We start from the raw sequence: 25,092 nt of genomic DNA on the forward strand, positions 1-25,092 counted from the left end.
CTTATTCTGGGTTTTTTACCCTGCCATAAGAACCTAGAAATTAATTTATTCCACTCAAGAAATTGTTGGTTCGGAATTTCCACCGGAAGTGACTGATAGAGATATAATAATTTTGGTAGAATAATCATTCGCACTGAGTCGACTCTAGAACTTAGGCCAAATATGGGGATATGGTTCCAACGTGTCAGGTCAGATTTTATTTTCTTAATCAAAGGGCCATAGTTTAAATCAAATCAATCTGAATAGTCTCCTGATATGTTAACTCCTAAGTAATTAATTGATTTACTATCCCATTTTAAATTATATTTCTCTTTAATTTGTGTAGGTGGATCATAATTTAGTGTTAAATTATATGCGTTTTTCATGTATTGTATTCTAAATTATTCTGACTCTTAGGGGATTATCAGGTTTGTTTCATATTCGGTTGGTATAATCCTCCAAGTAACGTGACCCTAAATTAAAAGAATAGTCGATAGCACGGCTGATGATGTCATAGATCAAAGATGTAATAACACCCTTTTTACGCCCTTTACGGGTATGGAACTTTGTAAAACTCATCTTAAGAGGACTCAACTGGGTCAGCAGCATGTCAAGACTTTCACGACGTCTAGGCTAACACTGACACATTTACAGAAATGTTGATTAATGTGCATTGTCATTATAAATTAAAGTGAAAATGAAATGAAACTAACTGAAATGTTACCTCAATGTTTCCTGGTGTAGGGTGCTCTATCCTCCTTAGCAAGGCCATCACCCTCTTCTGCAAGGTGGACCGGCCTGTGGAAACAAGACCAAAACTGTTAATGTAAACTATATCAGCTAATATCCACGGTCTGGAATCTCAATTTGGTAGAGGACATCCCTCTGGGCATTTGGAACAGCATTATTGCAAGTCAGTAACACTAAGCTCCCTGATCTGTGCTTCTCTTCCACTGAGAAGGCATCTTTTTTGAAAGTAGAATTACCGCTTTCCAGTTGTATGCCTCTGCCACCCACACAAGTTGTAGTTTACATCCATATCTCTCCAGACTCATATGTAGTGAAGACTGTATTGTTTGGCGAAAGTGGGTAATATGTGAGATCACAATGACCTTGTCCTTTGACTTCCAAAATTGAATCGGTTCACCCCTGAGTCAAAGTGGATGTTTGTGCCAAATTTAAAGATATTCCCTCCAGGCGTTCCTGAGATCGCATTCACAAGAATTGGACAGACGACGGACGTACAACCCAAAAATATAATGTCTCCGGCAAGGGCTATTATACACATATATATATATATATATATATATATATATATATATATATATATATATAGTTACCAATATGCATCAGGCATGATCTACTACAGTTTTAAGTACTTCTATGCAGTGTTGGGTGTAAAGTAACGCGTTACTTTGTAACGCGTTACTTTTAAAAGCAGGTGTCTCTGGCAGAGACTGAAGTTAATTATACAAAAGCTATATTTGACCATAAAGCCAATCTATGGTTTATCAGTGAAGTGTCTGATAAAAAGTAACAAAGAAGTAAAAAGTACAAAGTAATGCGTTACAGTAACGTAACTACTTTTTTCGAGAAAAAGTAAAGTAACGCGTTACTACTGAAAATTTGGTAACGAAACGTAGTTCCTTTTTCAATTCGGCGCAACGTTACTTTTCCCAGGGACAGATTTGACAGCGACACTGCTTTCTGAGCTGCGCACTCACAAGCTCCACAAGGTACGTGACAGAGGCTGGTAGTAGCGGAGCAATGCTGCAGCCAACGCTAGCTAACTTTTGAGAGCGTTTTTAGCTTTGTGGCTTGTGACACATGCCACTACATTGCTGAGGACTGGCGGTTAAATCGGCCATCCTACAAACCGAGCATGCCAGGCAGACACAAAGCTGACAACCTCACAGATGGATGCCATGGAGATGGGCTCATACATAGACAAGGCTACATGCAGCGGACCACTGTGGACTTGTGTCAGTCGCACGGACACGCAAGGACTTCCAGAAAAGAGGCTGCATGTGTCTATGACAATGCACGGTCCATCGTGGCTGCGCGACCAGTACTACAAGTAGATATGGACATTACACATTAACAGTGTAATGCCGATGACCTGCCGATGTGCATTCAACCTGCACTGGACTCGTTCATAATGAATCAGCCGTCACTCTGTGAGTAGAGAATCTGCAATGTAGCCTAGTTCAGACACTTCACTGATAAACCATAGATTGGCTTTATGGTCAAAGATAGCTTTTGTATAATTAACTTCAGTGTCTGCCAGAGACACCTGCTTTTAAAAGTAACGTAAAAGTAACGAGTAAAGTAAAAAGTTACTTTACATAGGGGGTAACTAGTAAAGGATTACTTTTTTAAGAAGTAACGAGCAAACACTACTTTCTAAAAAGTAACTTCCCCAACACTGCTTCTAAGGCTCACTTATGACTCACAAACCATTTTCCAGAAGTAGATGAGATGCAGATGAAGATGTGATCCTGGAACCCACAGCCAGATGTTTTAGTCCTGTCCATGACTATAGTAATTCTGTTTTTTCTCACTCTGCCCAGAGAATTCACCAGTTTTTTTTGCTGCTGTTTACATTCCTTCTGATGCTAATTTAAAAAATGTTCTAGAGAAATGCAGTACATTTTTTCTTCTTGTGTAACATAAAGGTACTACAAAGGCATTTCATTGTGCAACCCTGTGCTGTAAAGGACAAGAAATGAACCTTGTATGAGGCACAGTTACTAATCCTAAACTCTGACGGCCATGCAGTTCCAAGAACCCTTTGTTTCTCGTGTTCTGACTGGACCAATTTGGGGATTATTAAGTTCCTCTGACCACAGTTCCTGTAACTTTTTCAGCTCCTACTTCAGGGCAGGGTCTTTCCCTTTTCCGCATAGTAACCTAGGTCTACATTGATTGGTCCAACTTATGTCTTTTGCACGCCCACTGTCAACCCAGAACTTGCAGCGCAAGTCTGTAAAAAACCATGCCGTCTGTGTTAGCAAAACATTACTTGACTACGTGAATTACTACAAGAATGGACAGAATGCTGAACTCTGAAAAGTGGACTGATGTGGAGGTGCAGGCACTGCTGGCCACATACGCCACCAAGGAGGCGCAAAGGGAAAATCTCCAGTGAGCTAACGCAAACGGGGGTTTACCACACGGCCAAGCGGTGCAGAGAAGGGTGAAGAAGCTGAAACAAGACTACAAGAAGATAAAAGACCACAACAACCAGAGCAGTGCAAATAGCAAAAAAAGCAAGTGGTACACCACACTGGACGGTATTCTTGGCCACCGTCCAGCATATTCTGGCAACGCCGCCACTAAGGACTCTGCCACTGGGTTCTTGGAGACGATCGTCTGCTCCAAGAACACTCCATTGGATGAGAGTCTTCAAAGTTGGTACTAATTTTATACTGAGCAGAATGTAAAGAAAGTGTGCCTTATAGGTTGTGAAATGTAAAAGATGCGCAGAATAATATAGGCTAATAATAGGTGGCTTACTAACGATAGTTTGATAGCTTGCTTCGTCAACCAGAGTTTGTGTTGCTCCTGTTGGCACCAGTATCCCCCGTTGCCCTACACCAGGTAATGGAAATATAGGCCAGTTGCACTGCATATAGAAATGTGTAATCTACTCAATAATAATGTAAAAGTGTAATACACAAAATCACAACAACAAACTACTAACATATCACGTACTCCTAGCAATTGATGTACTAAGTATCTCTCTCCACACTCCCTGTCTTTTCCAGCAAAGAGAAAGAGGCATGACTACAGTATCCTTTCAACGGTGGAAAACCTGCTGGAGTCAGATGCTGAGCCGCAGAGGGACAGTGATTCCCGCTATGGTGAAATAGTGCAATTTCTTAAAGACCAAGCCAAAACAGAGGCTGATGAGCGTGCAGCTTTGGTGACAAGGGAGGAAGAGATGCTGCTTCTAGGCTCACTGGATGGAGCCTGTGATCAACCCTTATTTTTTAAACATGTATGTGTGTGTGGTTTCTGCACTTGTAAATAGTTTCACCGCACATATACATGCACTTATAAATAGTTAATATGCACATACGGGCACTTGCTAAAAATTCATATGCACATGTAAAGTTATTCTTACACTTGCACTTTTTAACGTTTTCAAAATATTGATATATGGGTAACCTACTTTGTCTAACTGCTCCTGGGGCGTGAGTCCGATCGGCACGAAAACTTGCATATAGACTCGGAGGACCCTTATGTCAAAAAGATATCAAAAGAATTTTGATAGCTAAAACAACGCGCAAGTTATGGAGGTCCAAAATCCTGTAGGTTGGTGTTAAAACAGGAACGGTTGTATCTTGGCAAAAGTTATTCCGATTTACATGAAACTTGGGGTCTACATGCAGAGCTGTATAGTAACAAAGTAGAACTACTTCACTACTCTACTTAAGTACTAAAAGGCTGTATCTGTACTCTACTGGAATATTATTTTTTTCTCGTACTTCCACTTTTACTTGAGTACATATTTTCGATGAATGAAATACTTTTACTCCGATACATTTTTTATGTGCTGCATCATTACTGTTGTCAATGCCTCACGCTACGGAGACTGTGGAGGTTACAGTGTGTGTAGTTACGGCTACGTTAGTTACGTACGATAATCCCAGAGATTGCGTCGTGTTTATTTTCATTACGGTTGCCTGTTCAGAAGTCAGAGACAATGTAAGTTTGTACGCTATTTAGCCATTGTTACAGCAGAGTAATCGTAGAGTAATCGTAATAGTACTTCTACTTCTAGTGTTGTGCTTAAAGAGCACTTCTACTTAAGTCACTTTTTTGATAGAGCACTTGTACTTTTACTCAAGTATGGGTCTCTAGTACTTTATACACCTCTGTCTACATGTGCTATTGCGTCCGCCAGTAAGCCCAGGGGAAAGGGCCCGTTCATCGCTGCTTGCAGCTTTAATTATTAACTAGAACTGCAAGCAGTTATGAACAGGGTGCAAGCTTCCCTGGCGCCAGTCCCCTCTGGCACGAGTCGCCCCTGACGACGCTAAGAGCCCACGGAAGCGGAGTCCGCGAAAGGAGAACCCAAAGCACGATGACGGCGAGGCAAAAGTCAGGAAATTTGACCAAGTGCGAGGTCCAAAGTCTGTAGTGAAATGCAATTGCAAATTTCCTCTTCATTGCGTAAAAGGCCAAAACACTTCTACCTCAATTATAGCACCCCCTAAAGGGCGTTCATCACCAAATCTGGTGGAGAGCCGCAGAGTGGCACGTTGAACAATAATCTCAAGTTTTGTGATGATAGCATTTACTGCAGCAGAGATATTTCCATTGCAAATTATTCCCATTTAAATGCATTGACTTATTTGCCAAAAGGCCTCTACGTTCATTATAGCGCTCCCTAACTGCCGATTTTCACCAAATTTGGTTGGGAGGCTGGGAGTGGGATGTCGAACAACAATACCAAGTTTTGCTCTGATACCTATTAATTTGGCCGAGATATGCTAAAGTTTGTGTTTTGTGGCTAGCTACGAAAATTAGTGTGCTTGTAAATTGTGAATGGTGTAACGTAGCAAACTTCTCTGGATAACTTTAGGTCATGTCCGTATGAAGATGCTACCAACCAAGTTTCGTGTGAATAGCTCGCACGGCCTAGGAGGAGATAAAAAAGGTTTGTTTTGCGCATTGCAAAAATTCTTTCGATAACTTTTTGTCAGGTCAGTCGCACGGTCTAGGAGGAGTAAGAAAAAGTAGGTTTACGATAAATCACGATTTTAAGGCATTATAATGTGATTATAATTCACTATACGCCTTAGTGTTCACTGTTTGCTTTAAGTAAAGTGAAAAATAATTATTTAAATCTATGCAAGAATTGGGATTTTCGTCAGTATGCGGCACTGTAGATTGTCGTGGATCTTCAGGTTTATGACTGTAAACGGCAATTTACAGGCAACACCGAAAACTGTGGAACCCTATTGTTTTTCTACTGATTAATAGGGCCCGAGCGCCGACAGCGGCGAAGGCCCTATTGAAACTGAAGGAATTATTATTTTCTGCAAATCAATTTGCTTTTTGAGGGCCTTAACTTATTCAAAAACTCACCAAATTTGGCGGTCGCATTAAGTCTGGTGAAAATGTACGTATTTTAAGGGTTTCGGAAATAGGCGCAAAAAAATGGCTCGCTAGCGCCCCCTAGAAAGTTAAAAACATTTAGCCCCTGCAGTGCGTTTAACGCAGACTCGCGAAACTTGGTACACATATGTATCATGTCAATATGTACAAAAAACTTCATTAGAGCCATACCCTAAAACCAACAGGAAGTCCGCCATTTTGAATTCAAAGTTCAAAATTAGTGCGATTTTGGCCATTTCCACGTCGTACTTTAACAAACTCCTCCTAGAGATTTCATCCGATCAACTTCAAACTCGGTCTGTGCCATCTTAAGATGTTAAAGATGAAAAACTTTAAGTCATAGGGCGTGGCGGCCATTTTGTGCGTTTCGCCGCCGAAACAGGAAGTGGGTGTAACTTGAGTGTACATAGTCCAATTGGCTCGAAACTTTTCAGGATTCATAAGAGTCCAACCCTGAGGACAAATAAAGGCCGATATTTACTTAAAGTCATAGCACCCCCTAGTGGCAACAGGAAGTAGGCCTAAAAGTCAAGGTGCTATACTTTAACGAACTCCTAGAGATTTCATCCGATGGACTTCAAACTTGGTCTGTACCAACCCAACACATTGAAGATGAAAAGTTGTTAAAAGAAAAACTTTTCGTCAGACGGTGTGGGCGTGGCGTGGCGGCCATTTTGAGTGTTTAGCGATGAACAAAAAAGTTGTTGTAACTTGAGTGTACGTTGTCGTATCTGCCTGAAATTTTTCACAATTGACAAGGGTCCAGGCCTGAGGACACGTACAGGCCAAAATTGACTTTTGGTCATAGCTGGCAACAGGAAATGTGCCTTATATGAAAAACCACATCCGATCTACATGAAACTTAGAATGAACTCAGCAGAGACTTCCTTTTTTATTGGTGATGTTCTTTGCCATGGCCTTCTGGAGGTCCCCCACGCGTTTTACGAAAATGTATCACTAGGGTGCGCTACAAGTACAAAAATTTTATATCTCATGAATGGCTCATCCGATTTATAAAAAATTTGATGGGTACCATCTAGGGCCAATCCTGAGGACAACCCTAGAGTGGGATACTGAGGGGTCAAAGTGGGCGTGGCCTATGGGACCCATGTCTAAATTTAACAATTACATTAATGTGAACAACTTTAAATTTACAGGGTAGATGGACAATGGGCCATGGACCACACCTATCACAAATTACATATGTGGAACAGTAGGTGGCGCTATAATGGATTGTTGTCTTTAACTTCCACATTACACATCGCACATTAGAAATTCTTACATCCACGTGTTCCTTGAATCAAGCTGAATTACCTGATATAGGCCACGCCCATTTCCCGTTTTTTTGCAATATCGTGCAATGCGCAAAACCAACTTTTTCAAACTCGTCCTAGGCCGTGTGACCGATCTGCACGAAACCTTGTAGATAGCATCTCCAGATAGACCTGACTAAAAGCTGTACAAAGAATTTTGCTACGTTAAAGTATGCGCATTTGACAACCAAACAAATTTTCCTAGCTAGCTACCACACACATATCATATCTCGGCCAAATTAAATGTTATCAGCAAAGAACTTGAGATCCTTGTTCAACATCCCACTACAATGCTCTTTACCTTTAGGGGGGCGCTATAAGCAACATGTATTTGTTTTGGCCAATAACTCAATGCATTTAAATGGGAAATTTGCAATTGCGATATCTCTGCCACAGTAAAAGCTATCAACACTAACCTTGTGATGCTTGTTCGGCATGCCGCTCTGAGGCTCTGTACCAAATTTGGCGAAGATTGGCCATTAGGGGGCGCTATAGTCAACATATACCAGTTTGGGCCTTTTAACCCCTTCTGAGGTCAAGCATGTTGTATACAACGCCAACGGCACTTCTGATTCATGACATTATAACTTCATAATTATAAATAGTCGAAACTTAGGGTCTTTTGGAGCTAAAAGCTAACAGTTGCCCCTTTCTGCTCATGTTTTTTTTTTTTTGTCTTCCTAGCCCTTTCAGAAGGTTTTGCATCCAGAGTTTTTCGGTCTTTGTGAAATTAATCCATACTGTTACATCCCAAATTGATACACTGTGTTTAAGAAATGTTAATAGTTTGTCCTTTATGAGTTATAATGTTCAATATGTTTATTTTTGCATTGGATGACTCCAAATATATAGAACTGTAGATGTGTTGCTCGTTCGGCATGCCGCTCTGAGGATTTGTACCAAATTTGGCAAAGATCAGCCATTTGTGGGCGCTATAATCAACATATAAGAGTTTTGCCCTGTTAATGTTAATGGAATATTTGCAATGGGAATGTATCACAGACCTTGCAGCTTACTCATCTCAATATTTACTGATGTTTACCTCCTACCGTTACGTTTTGTTACGTGTGCTCCCCTGGTTTTCTACAATAAACAAACTTCTTAACCCACCTGACAAAGTTTCTACAACCTTCAGAGTGGACAAATGTAACTCTTTTCTCCCATTTTTTCAATCCAAAATCAACACCATTCATAGGCGCCAATACCGTGCAATTAAACATTGCAGTTGGTGCTAAGTGGAGAGTCTGTCATAGTGTGATTGGTTATGTTGGTGTCATTGATTCTTAATTTCCCACGAAGCTGATCGGGGTTACGTGCCACTTAATCTTTTCATCTGCAATCCTATCTGTATTTGTATAAGTGGCGCTGACGTGAGTGGAAAGTCTACTTTACGGCTAAATTATCGAGTTAATAGGCGTGTGTGTTTGTGTCAGCCGCTGTCCATTTCCTAAGCAAAACAATTTTTGACTACTTTTTTTTTTTTTTTTTTTTTTTTTTAAAGGGCTGTGAGCACCCACGGACGAAAAAATAAATCGGCGCCTATGACACCATTTACAACAACCTGACCACCTCCCCCGTCATAACTGCTTGCAGTTCTAGTTTTGGTCTTGTAATTTACAGGAAGCAGTACGCCGTCTTCACAACTCGGAGACAAATTGTAGCAGGCGCTACAAACCGGAGCAAGGGTAAGATTTAAAGAATATGCTTTCATTGAATGAATATCATTCATTCTGCTGTATAAGGACATAGATACCCATCTGAACCGTACTTTTTTTGTTGTTGTTGTGTGTAAGTAACGTTTTATCCGGATCCTTGTTTAATTTAACTGTGACTTGTGTTTTTTTTATTCATACCACTCTCATATAATTGTTTTCCAGCTGCCTGTAAGACATATTACGAGACAGCACGCAGGAGCTTCAGGTAGAAACAACCAGATCTGGCATCACAGGAAGAAGCTGTGAAGAGTTCAGCTCGGAGTCGGTCGAGAAGAGGGTAAGATTAGATCCGTTTTTGGTCAATGTGAATATTTTTCAGGTGCATTCATATGTGTTGTGTGCCTCGCGCAGTACTGATTGTCTTTATTGATTGATTTTACAGCTGCTGGAAGCGAGTGAGGTGGGCATTTGGAAGTGCGGCCACCATAGACCTGATGATCCGAAATACAGGACAATGCACAACAGACGTCTGCAAAATGGACCGAATTCAGACAGAATGCTGCCGGTTGCCTACAGCTCCGAGGTGGCTGCGACAATTTACAGACTATGAATTTACAGACTGTGAACGTCGCGTTCGTCTGTGCCACATATTGTTGGAAACAAACCATGACGTATGTGGAGAGCTGGCCAGAGGGTGTCTGGCCTGGCTGAAATTTCCTCACTCACTATTGGATGAAACCACTACTTTTAAACAAGAAAAGTCACTCCTGATTTGTTGGCAGGTCTGTCATGGGTTAGGCTATTTTGTAACCCTATAATGTTATCCACCAAGCTTTAGCATTAACGTTAGCTACTTGTCAACCAGCACATTGTAGTAACGTTAAGCTGGATCGATATTGATATATGCTGATAATAATTCAGATATTGATATTGAAACTTAAAGTTATTGAACTAGAGTGTTATAGTATTATATATGTGATGCTTATGTAGGGCTGCACAATTAATCAAATTTTAATCACGATCTGGGTTTCCCACGATCAAATTTGCGTGATCGAGCGATATTTAAAATGCGTCATTCCGTTCATAGAACACTCCTTATCAAAGTTTTTGCAAAGCCAATCTAGCGCTCCATAAACCACTGTCTGATCATGTGCGTCCATGAGCCAATCAGAGTTGTTCCCTGCACCTCGCAGCTTAGTTTCTAGATGTAGACAGTCACAGAGGACAGAGTAACGTGAGGAAAATTCCACAACAGGTAGCAGTCAGCCATCATAAGCCGGTCACAATGTTTACCAGTTTACCAGTAAACGCAACATTTTGTCCCGTTTGTTTTGTTTTTCATACAACAGCAGTGACCAGTGCTAGTTTGTGTCTTTTAGCTCATAGCTTTAGCAGCAGACTGTTTGACGTCCCAGTGTTGGAATCATTTCACACTACACCGTTTAGCGGTCAGCATTTTAGCCGTGTTTAATCCAGTTACTACTGTGGCTAACGGTAGGCTAACGTTGCCTGCTGCGTAACGTGTTATTAGTGTTTACTAGCGTGACATGCAGCGATGTTTATGTTGCCTCTAATGTGGGTTTCGGAGCATCAGAGCACAACGCAGACATGTACGTAGCAGTGTAATGAGCCACCGAGACCCGCATTGCTATTTCGTCAGGTAGATACCTTACGGCAAACGTGCATGTATGGAAAGCGGTCGCACAACAGCTGAAATGGCATACTCCTTTACAATATCCTTCAATGAAGGAGGAATGTAGCACAATATGAATGTATTAGCAGGAATGTAGCACAATATGGATGTAAAAGCAGTTATAATTAGCCTATGTGACAATAAAATTGGTTTTGGTTAAAATCATAAATAATCGTGATAATTAATTGTAATCTCAATATTGATCAAAATAATCGTGATTATCATTTTGGCCATTATCGTGCAGCCCTATGCTTATGTTTTGCTGTTATGCTTCAGTATAAAAATATAGTTTTTCAACAAATATACAAAACACGTTCTTTTGATTTCTGTTTATATAAAACAGGTCAGGTCTTATGGACAGAGTGAGAACCAGTTTTGAAGAGCCATTCCTATCGATCCTCCCAGCGTGATTCTATAAGGAACGGAGAAGTGACTCATCGAATATTCCACCTAATGGTAGGGTGGTGACAGAACTGCTATACGCATTTACTGCCTGCCCTTATCACAAGAAACTGTCCAATGAACAGTAACAGACATTTAACGAACTACACATAGTGGATTGATGAAACAGACATTGAAAGTGATCACAAAACAGATTTTACAGACTATCGACAAAACAGACTTGTATTTTAAAACGCCATTTTTTATTTTCATCACTATGTTATTCAGATGTTTGAGTTATTACTAGGGATGCACCGAATCCAGATTTTTGGGGTTAGGCCGAATACCAAATCCACTGGTTAAGATTCTGCCAAATCCTAAATTGAATACTACTCCCATCCACAGTAAACACATTAATGAAGTAAACAACGTCTACAGTCTCTAAAATAGTTAAATGTAACAACTTAATGTTGAATTCACACACTCTTTTCACATCGTAGGAAAGCACATCGCTATTTTCAAAAATTTTCGCTAACCAGTGTATGATGAAGGCATGTTACGTGGGTGAAATTAGAAAGCTAACGTTAGCTAACGAGCAGCAGCCGGCCATTCGGTCGCTCCGCTCCCACTGTAGGTACTTTCTCACAACACAAGTTTGGGGGACGTTTTGGTCCATCGTTCAGTTGTGTTAAATTGTAGTACCTTACCTGTACTACCAGTAGAGTACTTATTGTCTGTTATGTTGTTATTTACAGCTACAGGTGAAGTAGAAATGGTTTCAGGTATCATCTATAATTTGAGTAAACTGAATCTTTACATTACATTAGTGAAATGTCCATTATTCAGTTGTTCTTTATCAAGACGTTTCAAATTGGATTACTCAATTTCTGTTATGACCTGTTAAACAAATTAATACAGTTTACGGAGTTTTTTGTGTTCTTCTTGCATATATTTAAATAATTCTTTTTCACTTTACTTGAAGCAAACAATGACCAATTATAGTTAATTATAACCTATTTGTAAGGTATTATATCTACCTATAGCTCAGGAATTCCATTACTTTACTTCCATCCAATGACCACTTAGAGTAACCTGTAATCACATTATAATGTCTTATATGAGAATTATAATACACTATAATCATGGATAGAATATGGTAGTCAGTAAGTGATGAGCAATTATAAAGTATTATGACACTTGACATAAGTTATTATAAAATAGTTTATGATTGTTATAAAGCATGATTATTCATGAGTGCTAATAACTATACTTATACATCGCTATAAGCAAATAAACTCATTATGAATGTGTTTATAATGCATTATAGACACAAAGTGACCAGCAATTTTAGTTTTATGATACCTGACCTTATAAGTCATTTTAAAAATGCTTTATAATGTGTTATGACTATAGTTATAAAGCATTATGATTAATTCATAAATGCTTATAACTATACTTATAGAGCGTTATAAGCAGATTATAACACTGTTATAACTGTTTCTAATGCATTATAAAGACAGGCTTCATAGAATGTGTGCCCAAATTTTCAAAACTGGATAATTCTCCATTGACATTGGCATATTCTCCCCTATATTATTACATTGTTCTTCTTTTCCTAGCAAGATATTTCTTAATGGACGTGAACATAGGCATTTGTTAATGTTTATACATGTGATGAAAGAATCTGATGATTGTTTGTTGATTTATAGTATGAAAATGCAATAAAATCAGTGAATAATAAAACATGTTATGTCAAAATGTGAGATGCAGTGCTGAACAAGTTATAGTATATAAGAAGAGAAATTTAATCAACTCAGCTTGAAGAGTGGGGGGACCAGCAGTACTGACCTGTTGCCATCATGTTGCTGACGGAGGCCAGTTCACTGAAGGTGGCGTAGTTTGGTAGGATGTTCTGGACTGGCACCTCGTCAGCAGTGCTGCGGATGTCAGCCTCCTCACAGAGGTGGCGAAAACACGACATGGCCACCAGCACTGCCTCGGTGTCTGGACTCCACAGGAACATGTAGAGACAAACTTCTAGCTTTGTCTGCGCTTGCCGGCAGATGGGGATACCACCACCCATAGTGGCAAACTCCTGGAACAATCAAGGGCCAAAAATACATTTCAAACTGTGAACACACTAGGAATCGGCAAAGAACTAGTGTCAATAAAGGCTGACTGTTGCGTCGCCTCTTGATGACTGTATCTTGGCCAAAAGGTTCCACTTGGAACACAGCACAAAGACTACAGCAGGCAGCCAAGTAGCACGTATTATCTGCGCCTTAGAGAAAATCACTCTCCTCCAATTTTGACACCAATACTATCATGTGTTGGATTGATATGATGAGACTAAGATGAGAAACTAGAAGATCCTGTGTGTGCCCTCTTGACTCCAGTCGCTTTCACCGATTGGCCCAAAACAAGACAGTTCAGCATCAGTTGTTCAGTTGTTGGCAGGTCTGTCATTACCTCTGTCTTTTAGTTGATTTTTTGGTACTAATAAAGCAGCCTGTTTGAACAGTTAAGAAACTGTACCTTGTTCTTGAGCAGAAACTTGTTCCTGCAGATGAGGATCTCCCTCAGCCATTTGAGAACTTCTGTCCCATTAATCATTTGCTGACCAATCAGTTTGCGGCATATAAGGAAGAGCACCTGTGAACTGAAGAAAGAAGCAAAAAAGGAAGGAAGTCATTATCATGAAAATGTCAAATATAAGTTAAGAACATTAAATGTCATAAATATTTCCAGTCTTTAATACAACTAGTTTAGTGCCCGGTTAAAACATGCCTCTTCAGAACGGGCCGATTGCTGGGCCTTTGGTACTGCTGCTTGCAATTTCCTCAACCGCTCATCTTATCAACTTCACACTCACACTGCGCTTCCTTGGGTCCTGAGCATACACCTGCCATGACATAGTTGTGTCACAAATCCAAGTCGCGGCTACTCACGGTCAGAAACTCAGCTGCAATACACTCTCAAAATGCCAAGAGCAGACTTTACCATTTAGGCAAGGTAGGCAACCTGGGGGGTCTGAGGTAAAAAGGCCCCAAACAGCTTTATTTATTTATTTATTTATTTATTATGATGATATTTAGATATAAAAAATACTGAATATGTTACTAACAGGTTTTCTTCTCCTGAAACAGTGAAACAGTGACAAAGTACATTTACAGCTTGACAACTTCACTGTAAATTCCTCCTCTTCTCAAATAGCAAACAGCCGTCTGCTCTGAGAGCATCATCCACCGTCTCTCACTGGCTCTCTTTCACAAACAGGCTACACACTAAATTATTACCCAAAGGAGCTACGCATAATATGATTCATCATTCTCAATTTAGTCGTGTTTTTCTCCAACACGCAACAAACGTTATTTTACGTTTCACCTTGTATGTTTTAGGACTGAGCACCATTTCATCTATGAATTAAACAAGCCTGTCTGTGTTTTAGAGGGAAGTTTTAGAGAGTAGAGCAGATATACGGCGCTTGCTCACATTTTCGAGCACTAGCCCAATCTGGCAACTGGCTGACTGTATTTACTAGTCTGACGTTACTTTTTACCGGCTACAGGGCATCAGGTAATCTTTATTGTCGTGTCGTATTGTGTGGAACTTGTTGTGAGCAAGGAAGCTGGGCAATATTTATTTTCTATCTTTTCTTTAATAGAACATTTACATTTTGCATAGAACATGTTTTGAAGAGATAATGGATCACTAAAATAGAACCATACAAATTACTCCTGGTGTGGGAAATTCACACACTTCTTTCCTTCTTTTCACATCCAATATCCAACTTATAATAATATAATAAATATAGCCTTGCAGTATAAAGATATTTCTTAAAACACACACGCAGGCCTGTTTGAACATCAACAGTAACGTTACCTGAAAACATAAACGTCACCACTCATTTTACACACAGTTTAGCAACAAACTAAACGCTGGGGGAAGATTACTACGTTTTTAATGTAGGTTTTGAGCGGTATGCATCCCCACTAACCTGGAAAGCGTTTTTAACGTTTTTTTTTTACTACAGCGTCTCTTGCAGCCGGACGTCAGAGGCAGAGGGACAGTCACCGCAGTGTTTGCTAACGTTAGCTTCTTGTCTCATCTGGGGTCTGATCAACAGTAAATTCATCAAAGTCAGTGTGCCCAACGCTAATTTCCAATAAACTGTAGCTGTCAAATTTCACAGTACCGCGGTTTTCATGTTCCACTTATTCAGCCTCAGAGGGGAGAGAGAGCGGCTGAGATCAGTATAGCAGACGGCTCTGCAGAGCTATGTATAATTACGACTTTATAACATTTCATAAACAGTTGATTGCGGCGGTGCACTGATCTTGTGCGATGTTAATCATGCGGCACCCGAGTGCATTTGACCGACATTAAATTGGCATATGTCAGACTGACCTGCCGGTCGCCGGTCATGGCCGAGCACGTGAAAATCGGCCAATTCCGGTCACTGGCCGGTCAATCGGTGCATCTCTAATTGATATGATTAAAAAAGTTGATATATACTGCCAAGCCCTACTCTACTCTACTCTATACTGCTGACTTACTGTGACAATTTACCTGACCGAGAACTGTAATTGGTTACGTTGCAGATATAGAAAATACAACAATTATTAAACAAAATGTAAGTACATTGTGCCCATAATGCCTATATTTTACTCTGCACTTGAAGTAAACATTTAAATGCAGGATTTGTACCGTGCGGTAATATTTAATATTAAGTTTTACTTAATTCCACTTTTTTGTTTAGTAGGCCTACTTCTTCTGCCACTGCCAATACCAACATTCCCAGATAGAAAAAGGGTGAAAAGACACTTTTTGCACACCCACACACACACACACACACTGATGTCACTCACTTAACGGACCTGCCATCAAGCTGCCATTCTAGCTCACACTTTAGCCCGGGACACATGGCGAGGTCAGTGACTCTAATCTGTACAGTGTGTCCCGTGCCGTCGTCAGTCTGGGGGGCTGTCGGCGTTCATTTTGGCCGACCTGACATGTTCAGTAGCCGGCAGGGCAGTCAGGACTCACCCGGAAATGGCGAGTGGAATGAAGTGACTAGAGTCTCTCAAAATCTGACGAAAATCTTTTAAACTGCCCTTTGTTGAGCTGAAATGAAGACAGATTCAGCAACTCCATGGCCTGTTTCTCGCTTAAAATGTTTTCAGAAACATGTTTCAGTGAACTATTTTAGTACAATATGAGATCGTATTCTGAATGGCTGCCATGACAGACTGGCTTTGAATTTCCGGAGAAAACAAACCCATGTGACGCTGTAATGAAGGTCCTCTTCATCACTAATATTTTGCAACATCAGTACATTGTAGCTCATTATGTTACGGGTAAATAAACTGAGGCACAACAGTTTTGAATGTTTACTGGAAAATAATCTGTTTTGTGAAGGTTGCAGCTGGTGTTGATTGGAGGCCAGCCCTGTCAAGAGAAACATGTACTCAGTTTGCTAGTTTGGTTGTGCAGTATGGTATAGTCTTTGCCTGATTAATTGAATGCAGGTTAAAGGAACACGCCAACTTATTGGGAATTTAGCTTATTCACCGTAACCCCCAGAGTAAGACAAGTCGATACATACCCTTCTCATCTCCGTGCGAGCTGTAACGCTGCCTGACGGTTCCAGCATTAGCTTAGCCTAGAATAGATCCTGCAGGTAACTGGTTCCAACTAGCCTACTGCTCCGAATTGTGACAAAAGTAACAAAATAATGCCAACATATTCCTATTTACATGTTGTGATTTGTATAATCACAGCGTGTACAAAAAACAAGGTAACATGAGACACAGCCATCTTCTAACAGTAAACAAACCGGGAACTATATTCTCAGACAGGCTTGCTGCGAGCATATCACTCCGCCCAAGTACTATATTCTTCCACCTAAGAATATAGTTCCTGGTTTGTTTACGGTTAGACGACGGCTGTGTCTCATGTTACGTTGTTTTTTGTACACGCTGTCACTCTATAAATCACAACATGTAAATAGGAACATGTTGGCGTTATTTTGTCACTTATTTGGAGCAGTAAGATTACTGGAACCATTCACCTGCATGTTCTGTGATGGGCTGATGCCGCTGGAGCCGTCAGACAGCATACAGCACGCACGGAGATGAGAAGGGTATGTATCGACTTGTCTAACTCTGGGGGTTACGGTGAATAAGCTAAATTCACAATAAGTCGGCGTGTTCCTTTAACAGTTGCTGTTTGTACAATAGTAAAGTTTGTGTTCAAGTAACTCACCTCTGTGGTGTCTCCTCTCCAGAGTGTTCAGGCTAAAAGAGTCCCCAGCATATCAGCCCCATTTTAAAGGTTCCGGGATATACCATGTTTCATGTAGCGAAGGGGTGTTGGAGTACTTTAATTGACTGTACTTGCTAAACTAACTATGTTTGATTGTATTAGGTAAAATAATGCAAGTACATTGAGATAACAGTAGAGAAGTTGAAATGGATTTGATGTGGTGGTTGTATTTTGTATAATTGTTCAAATTAAGTACATTTCAGACTTAACTTGTACTATCGTAGGGTCGAAATAAGGTCAGTGGTAGGCTATAAAAGGCTGCCAGTTTCCATCTAGCGCTGCTGCTGCCTGTGATGTTCAGTTTGCTGGTTGCAATCATGGCGTCCATGTTTGTGTTAATTGTTGGTGAAATAAACACCTGTTGATCTGCACCGTACCTCTGCCTTTTCATTTCTTGGGCAACAATACAGAGTAGTGCCGCCTGCTGCTATGTAGACGTATTACATTTCTCAAGTCAGTGTCGCCTCAGTGTGTCCCAAGGCAGTTTTTTTGGACCTCGGGGACGCGACTGATCATTTCCACTGGCTTTTCTGCCGAGGGTCGGCCGTCTGGTTGGTGTGTAACCACTTTTAGGCTACTCTCGTAACAGAAAGCCAACTTGAGTGGACTGCTGCGTTGCATCCTATGAATCCATAGGCACATCAGCAGACAATTGTGTCTCTATGGGTATATGACTGTGGATTAGGGCCAGATATTTACCCCCCTTTATGGAAAGATGAGAAGATTGTTAAGTACCTGATGTCCCAAAATGTCTCTATGGGGACATCGGGATTCCACAGCTCGATGGTCTCTGGCTGGTGCAGAACTAACAGTGCCTGAAAACAAAGGACAGAAGACAGGAGAGGAAGAGAAATAACTGAAACAATAGTTTCTTATAGTTTTACAGTTAAAAAATATAATAACGCGTTTCTAGTCCTAATGAAGACTCAAAGTGCATTTACATGTACAGGGACCATTCACACACATTCATACACTGCTTGTCGAGGCTGCCATACAAGGTGCTACCTGCTCATCAGATAGACATTCAAACACATTCATACACTGATGGCTGGTAAAGTTTTTAAGATCCTCGGACAGGGACTTTGTGCTGCGTGCAGCAAGAAACAAGGGCAAATAATAACATAATGCTATTTCCGGACAACTCCAGAGCTACAAAGATGAATCATGACAAATACAAGAGTGTATAACTGTACGTACACACCGCCACCGACTTGAGCTGCAAAGAATCTCTGGCCGCCCTGTCAAGAACGCTTGTCAAAAAGTAGCCGCCAGCTGTTGATCCGTGCAGGACTTCACTGTCAGCGGACTGTTTAGAGACGATGTGACGGCAGGTAACGTTAAAAGGTACAATATGTAACATGTCGGCTTCAAAATGTCTAAAAATGACCATACCTATGTTATATATTTTTATGAGTTGTGTTCTTTCACTATCCTAAATGTTTCCACCAAATGTCAAACCCAGAGAAATCTGTTATTTTATTTTCAGACACGGCACGTTTCCTTTAGTCGCCCGTCAGTGGCGTCATATAACCTTTCACCCTCCAGTTACTCTAACTTCCGTCAGAACACTGGCACCAAGATGATACGTTCAGGAGTAATTGTAAATCATACAATGTCACAGAAAAAAAATACTTGTAACCATAATACTGCTTTTTTTATTACATCCCACTTTTTTATCACAGTAATAAAACAGAGACCTTATCTATTTTGAAAGTTCAATATCGATACCGGCTTGACGTTACTACAATGTGCTAACGTTGATGCTAAAGCTTTGTGGGTAACATTATGAGGTTACAACATCGTTCAACACGCTAATAGTTATTTTTAGCATGACTGTTTCGACCACAGCTAACAGGACTGAGCTAACCCACAAATAACTTCACTAGTAACGTTAACGTTAGCTGTATAGATAGACGATTAATCTAATGCTAATTTAGCCAAAGTAGCACACCCCGGTCTGTCTGCCTCACTCCCCCGGCGCAGAGAGACTCAGCCGGGATGAGAGCTGACAACAGCCCCGGGACATAAAGCTAGCTAGTTACCGTTAGCCCCCATTCAGCTATCAGCCAGCTACTTCCATTACAGCAACCCCCGGCCAGAACTTATCTCCAGTGCCTGGTGCTTACGACGCTAACGGCAGTTTAATTAAACGTCGGGAAACAGACGATATCAGACCCAGCACCGAGTCACAACAGCGGCCATCCATAGCGGTAGCTAGCTACATCTCCGTAGTGCTACCGGTGTATGTGCCGTAAATCTCCTCCCTGCCGAATTTCTCCCCCCTTCGCGTTTAGCTGTCTTTACGGTTAGCTAAATTAACCCGACAAAAGGTGGGTTAAGCACCAAAACGAAAAGTTAAGATTACTGAAAAGTGAAGGGGAGATAATTCCTGGCAGCTGGGAGATGTTCTGCTGCTGCACAACAGGCACTGAACGTCTTGGCTCGCTATTGCGGAGATTCCCCCGACAATCCCCACCCACACCCGTCTCTCAGCCTCGTTTAGTAGCTTGCTAGCGTTACAACAAACCCCGTCCGCCACGGTGTTGAAACCATCCAAAAGGTGACATTGATATGTGAAATATTTTGTGTTTTAGCTGCTGGCTACTGTTAGCTTGCTGGCTCACTAGCTAACTGGTCAGCTACAAATAAAAATCTAATCAAGAAAAACGTAATTATGTTGGGGAAACTGCAGCTATTTTATTAGAATAACATGAATAAACGTAACGTGAATAAACTTGAATGGGTAAACTCGTCCGTGAACTGATGCATTCAAACCGGCAGCGAAGGTGTTTAACACTAAAAACTCCCATAATTCCAAGCAACTTCACAACGTCATCAAAATTCCAATTTTACCGTCCATTGTTTTGGTTGAGAGACCCCTAGCGGCAGAAAGTTACATATTGTACGTTTAAATCAATATCACTTCCCCATCAGTCAGGCACAAGATCTGACCATAATTGCTTTCCATAAACATACGTTGCTGTAGCCTATTATTTCAGTTGCAAGCCTGGCAGTGGTAAGTGATCGTGAGCGCAAATAAAAAATATAAAAACATCATTCAAACCGATGTGCGCATTGGCAACGCACGGCTCAAGAAGCCGACAAATAGCCTATACGTAATTCACTCAACGTGTAGTTAAATTTTTTGAGAGGTGCGCATCAGGCTACGGCGTAGGATCCGGCGTAGACGCAGAGGGGTCTGCAGGGGTCTGCAGGGCTACGCCGTAAATTTTACGCACAACTATAAAATGGCCTTTAAGCATTGGGGAAGGGCAGACTGCCACCAACTGTAAGGTTAGGCTTATATAAGACACAGGAGACTGTAAAAATTACCAACCAAATTCTATAATGCTGTTGGGACCAGCAGTAAGGTTAATGTAGATTTTAAACAAAAAAGATCACAGCACATCTGCCTCTGAGAGACAAAGAAGACGTGTTTTTCCTGAACAAAGGAATTGAGCACCCTTTCTCAAAGAGAGGGGCCTGTTTTAACTCAACAGCCTGAAAAATCACACCTCTATGACAAAAGGGGGTTCAACTGGCCAGATAAGAACTACAGGCATGTAGTTCACACACCTTCAAGAACACTCTGGATTCCAATTGGTCAGCAGACTTTGAAAGCCGCATGGGTCCACGTCCGGTGCTCTGCGGAATAAATACGCTGAACCCTCGCTCCTCCCTGGTCTTCCATTGCGACAGCTGTTGCTGCAGGGAGTGTGCAAGCGTTTGTGCGAAATAGCTCCATTTCCCGGATTTATTTCCGTGTTCTGGTGAACGCCTTGGATCCCATGAAAACATGCACCAGTGTTTTCATATCTGCAGAAGAGACAAAACGTTTCTCTACAAGGAAAAGTGAGGACGTCACGCTTTTCTTTTTCTTCATCAAGTCGACTGAAACTGGTTCCCACCGCCTTGGGAGAAACACAGTTTGTCCGTGAAATCACTGACAAATAAATTTCGGATTTCGTTCCGTTTGCTGTGGAAAATCTATGAACAAAACGAACGGACTGCACACTAACTAAGATTGAAGGCTTTTTTTCTGGGCAGATTTAGAACATAGTGTGTTTATTAATGTCATATTAGTAATGCTAATGCTGCAACTCTGTTATGACAATGTGATTTGATTAATAATAATAGTTTGGTTATTAATCTGAATTTGGGACCACCGAGTCTGATTGATTGAAGAACATTTGATTGACAATTGATGATTTGGAAGTTAAATACTGTAAATCTTATTATACTTTAAATAGCAATGTTTGTGATTATTTGTGTATTTGTTGTAGTCGTAGTTGGTTAAACAGGTCAGTGCTCGAATTTCACCCCTTCTTTTGTTCCTTCAAAGATATCAGATAAATTAATCAAATTAATTAAGATCTGTATTTTAAAGGGAACACCACCTATGAGACTGTTTCACAGTTCAGTTATTGGTCCCTGATTCCAGGGTGGTGCCCCGTTTTGATTGTTTGTCAATTTGGTAAAGTTATTAATACACATATTCATAACTTTATTAATATTGATAAAACATCTTTGATAATTTGCCAATAATTGAATCTGTATCCCCCAATTCCCAACATTTTGACGCCCCGTGTGAGCCTGTTAAATACCAGCTTTATTGCAATATTTAAGCATAATAATCCATAATGTATTTATGTAATAAAATAAAAATTTTTGAAAAAAAATTCTACAATCTGCCAAGCATACATTCAATTGTGGCTTGTGAATTTTTCAGTGTATACATAACATTTTAGCATTTTTGGGGCGGCTGTGGCTAAGTGGTAAAGAGGTTGCCTGCCAATCGGAAGGTTGGTGGCCCTGCAGTTCCATGCCGAAGTGTCCTTGGGCAAGACACTGAACCCCGAGATGCCCCCGATGCTGTGCCATCGGAGTGTAAATGTGTCTGAATGTTTACTTGTTGAGCAGGTGGCACCTTGTACGGCATTCTCGGCCACAGTGTATGAATGGTGAATGGTTCCTGTACTATGTTAAAAGCGCTTTGAGTAGTCGTTAAGACTAGAAAAGCGCTATATAAGAACAGTCCATTTACATAACATTTTTGCGTCCCACTTGGTCTTGAAATCCCTGACATTTGACAGTAACAAAGCTATTACTCACCAGGGGTGTGTGACCTCTGTGACATCCTGACAGGATTAAGTTGTAGTAATTAGCGTAATTAGCAGTCAACACTTAAATTAGAGGAACCACAGGTTAAAGCCTTTCACCTGTGTTCTCGCATCAACTTTTTCACAGTTAGTATTTATTTATTTTTTTAAGTATAATTCTATCCCTATTATTTTATGTTAGTGCCCTAACTCTGATATTTCATTATCAACACAATACAGTTGTGTATTTTAATTTTGCCTCTGTTTGCTGTAAAAATTAAAACTCAATAAAGTTAACTTTAATGGTTATGAAGCTAGCATATGCGACAAGATGATCCAGAAACTATTAGCTTACATGGCACAGCCGTCTGGAACACGGAAAGGTTCCATTGAAGATGTACTGGCTGCCCATCGGCAAAATGCTGTCTTCCAATCGCAGCTCTCACAGCTGCAGAATAGGTATGAAGCTGAGCAGCGCAAAATGGCTTGGCTGAGACAAAGAGCCCAAGCCAGGCTAGAGGAGAGCCGTGAAGATCTGTGTGCCGAGCAAAGAACAGCTTTCTATTCTCCTCTCCCTCAGAGGAGAGACCACTCCCTTTCTCCTCCTCCTTGGTCTCCTCATAGTCAGAGACTGTTCTTCTTCTCCGCCACCTCGGTGGAGAAACCACTCTTCTTCTCCTTCCCAGAGGAGAAACTCTTCTTCTTCTTCATCTCCTCCCCCTTGGAGGAGGAGAGTTTACCACTCCCATGCCAAAATGGGGAGGGGTCTCTTGCAACATCAGAGAAACATAGGTAGAATCAGACTCAACTGAGTGATTATGATTCTTCTGATGTTTCGAACGGCCCCTGCCGGCTCCGAAAACATGATCTGCGCACTCGCCAGGTCAACGAGCTGTGGCTCTATGATACTTTGACCTTGAGTCTCCTACCACATCCAACGGTCCAGCCGACCTGGATGAATCTACTTGGCTCCCCTCGGAGTCCTCCAGTAGGGAGGCGTCAGAGCTGGTCATACTTGAGTCATCAAGCGCCTCTATCGACCTGTTTGCTGGACAATCACTCTGACAACATGTGCCAATCCCAAAAACAAGGTCTGTATCCAACAGAGCGGTCAGACTCCTCAAAGTGACCTGACACTGGTTCCTCATCATCAGAACCAGACAGGGTTCTTGCACCATTTTAAAAGTAAAATGTAATGCTTTTTAAGAAATTTTTAAGACATCAACAAATAGAATTTAAGACCCAAAAATGTCCTAACAATTTCTTTGGAATACTCAATTTATTGCCTCCTACAATGGAAATCAAAACTTAAAGTTTTCCATTTGTTATCAATTATGTGCGATGTGTAAACTCTGCAAAAATACTTTTTCATGAGACCTTTTTTTCAAATTAGGAGACCGTATAATAACTAACAATAACATTTTCCAACATTGTTTTGGCCAATATAGCTCACAGTTGGCATTTTCCATTTTTTTTCTTCTTTTTTTTCCCTTTGTGATGCAGAACAGAGCCAACATAAGATACATAAGTTGGATTACACTAAACACAATGCATTGCATGAAGGAACCATATACTACTACTAATAATAATAATAATAATAATAATAATAATACTTCCAACATTTAAAGCAGTCTCCATCATAAATAAGGTCAATAATGAAAGTCCTCAAAACAGCCTGTCCCAAGCCAAAAAGTTGACAAATAATGTACATGAGAGAGGTCCACTGTTTTGTAACATCCCAAAATCTGATATGTGCAAAGAGTGACTTTTGAGTGAAATTTTCCCAACAACTCATAAAATCACAATTCGGCATATTTAAACAAAATAAACCACATCTAGCAACAATTTCACCCCTTAAACTCTGAGCTAATGTGTTGTTACCTGTTAGATTGTCAAAGTGACCATAGACCTGTGAACTGACTGCAGCACATAACCAGTCCTCTGCCGACTCTGCCCGGAGTGGCAGCACTGAGCAACGGGGGAGTGTTGGTGTTTACAACGCTAGCATGAGCTTTGGACCGCACTAACGTTACTCAATTTTACACCACACTTAATATGCATAATAGTATGGGATTTCAAACACAATCGTAACGTTACTTACACTGAAATGACCCAACATGTCCTCGGCTCTGGAGTGACCCATGAACTCCAACCCATAGTAGCGGGAGATGACGTGGTGTGTGCCAGTCTCATCATCAGTAGCTAGTCCAGAACCGCAAATGAAGGTCCATTTGTTTGCTCTTTGTCGTTTTATTCATGCATTCGTCAAACATGACAACATATGGCTTCTCACTAACGCTCCACAATAGTAACCTGACTCCGCCAGATGGATTGCTTCGCATTTGCTCGGCATATCCATCTGGGAACTTTCCGTTGGAGAACTTTTGGGAAGGGGTGAAAATACTGGTTAGCCGATTGGATGAACCACCTGTCTATCACCTATGTTGGTGATAGACGGGCCAAATCAACCAATCAGATCCACGAAGCGTATGAAAATACAACCACAAGCCCGCCCCTGCTCC

General features: G+C 40.8%; 1 protein-coding gene across 7 annotated transcripts in view; it reads right to left on the minus strand.

The window, feature by feature from the left end:
• Nucleotides 1-25,092, minus strand: part of nf1a (neurofibromin 1a) — a 282,226-nt gene that overhangs the window by 157,819 nt on the left and 99,315 nt on the right. For all 7 annotated transcript variants that reach the window (XM_028569967.1, XM_028569974.1, XM_028569961.1 and 4 more), the window contains exons 15-18: nt 18,207-18,286; nt 13,683-13,806; nt 12,996-13,242; nt 704-777 (exon numbers count right to left, since the gene is read on the minus strand). In XM_028569967.1, coding sequence (XP_028425768.1) covers nt 704-777; nt 12,996-13,242; nt 13,683-13,806; nt 18,207-18,286 — 525 coding nt within the window. The remainder of the gene's footprint in view (nt 1-703; nt 778-12,995; nt 13,243-13,682; nt 13,807-18,206; nt 18,287-25,092) is intronic.

This window comes from Perca flavescens, chromosome 3 (assembly GCF_004354835.1).
Source record: "Perca flavescens isolate YP-PL-M2 chromosome 3, PFLA_1.0, whole genome shotgun sequence".
NCBI lineage: Eukaryota > Metazoa > Chordata > Actinopteri > Perciformes > Percidae > Perca > Perca flavescens.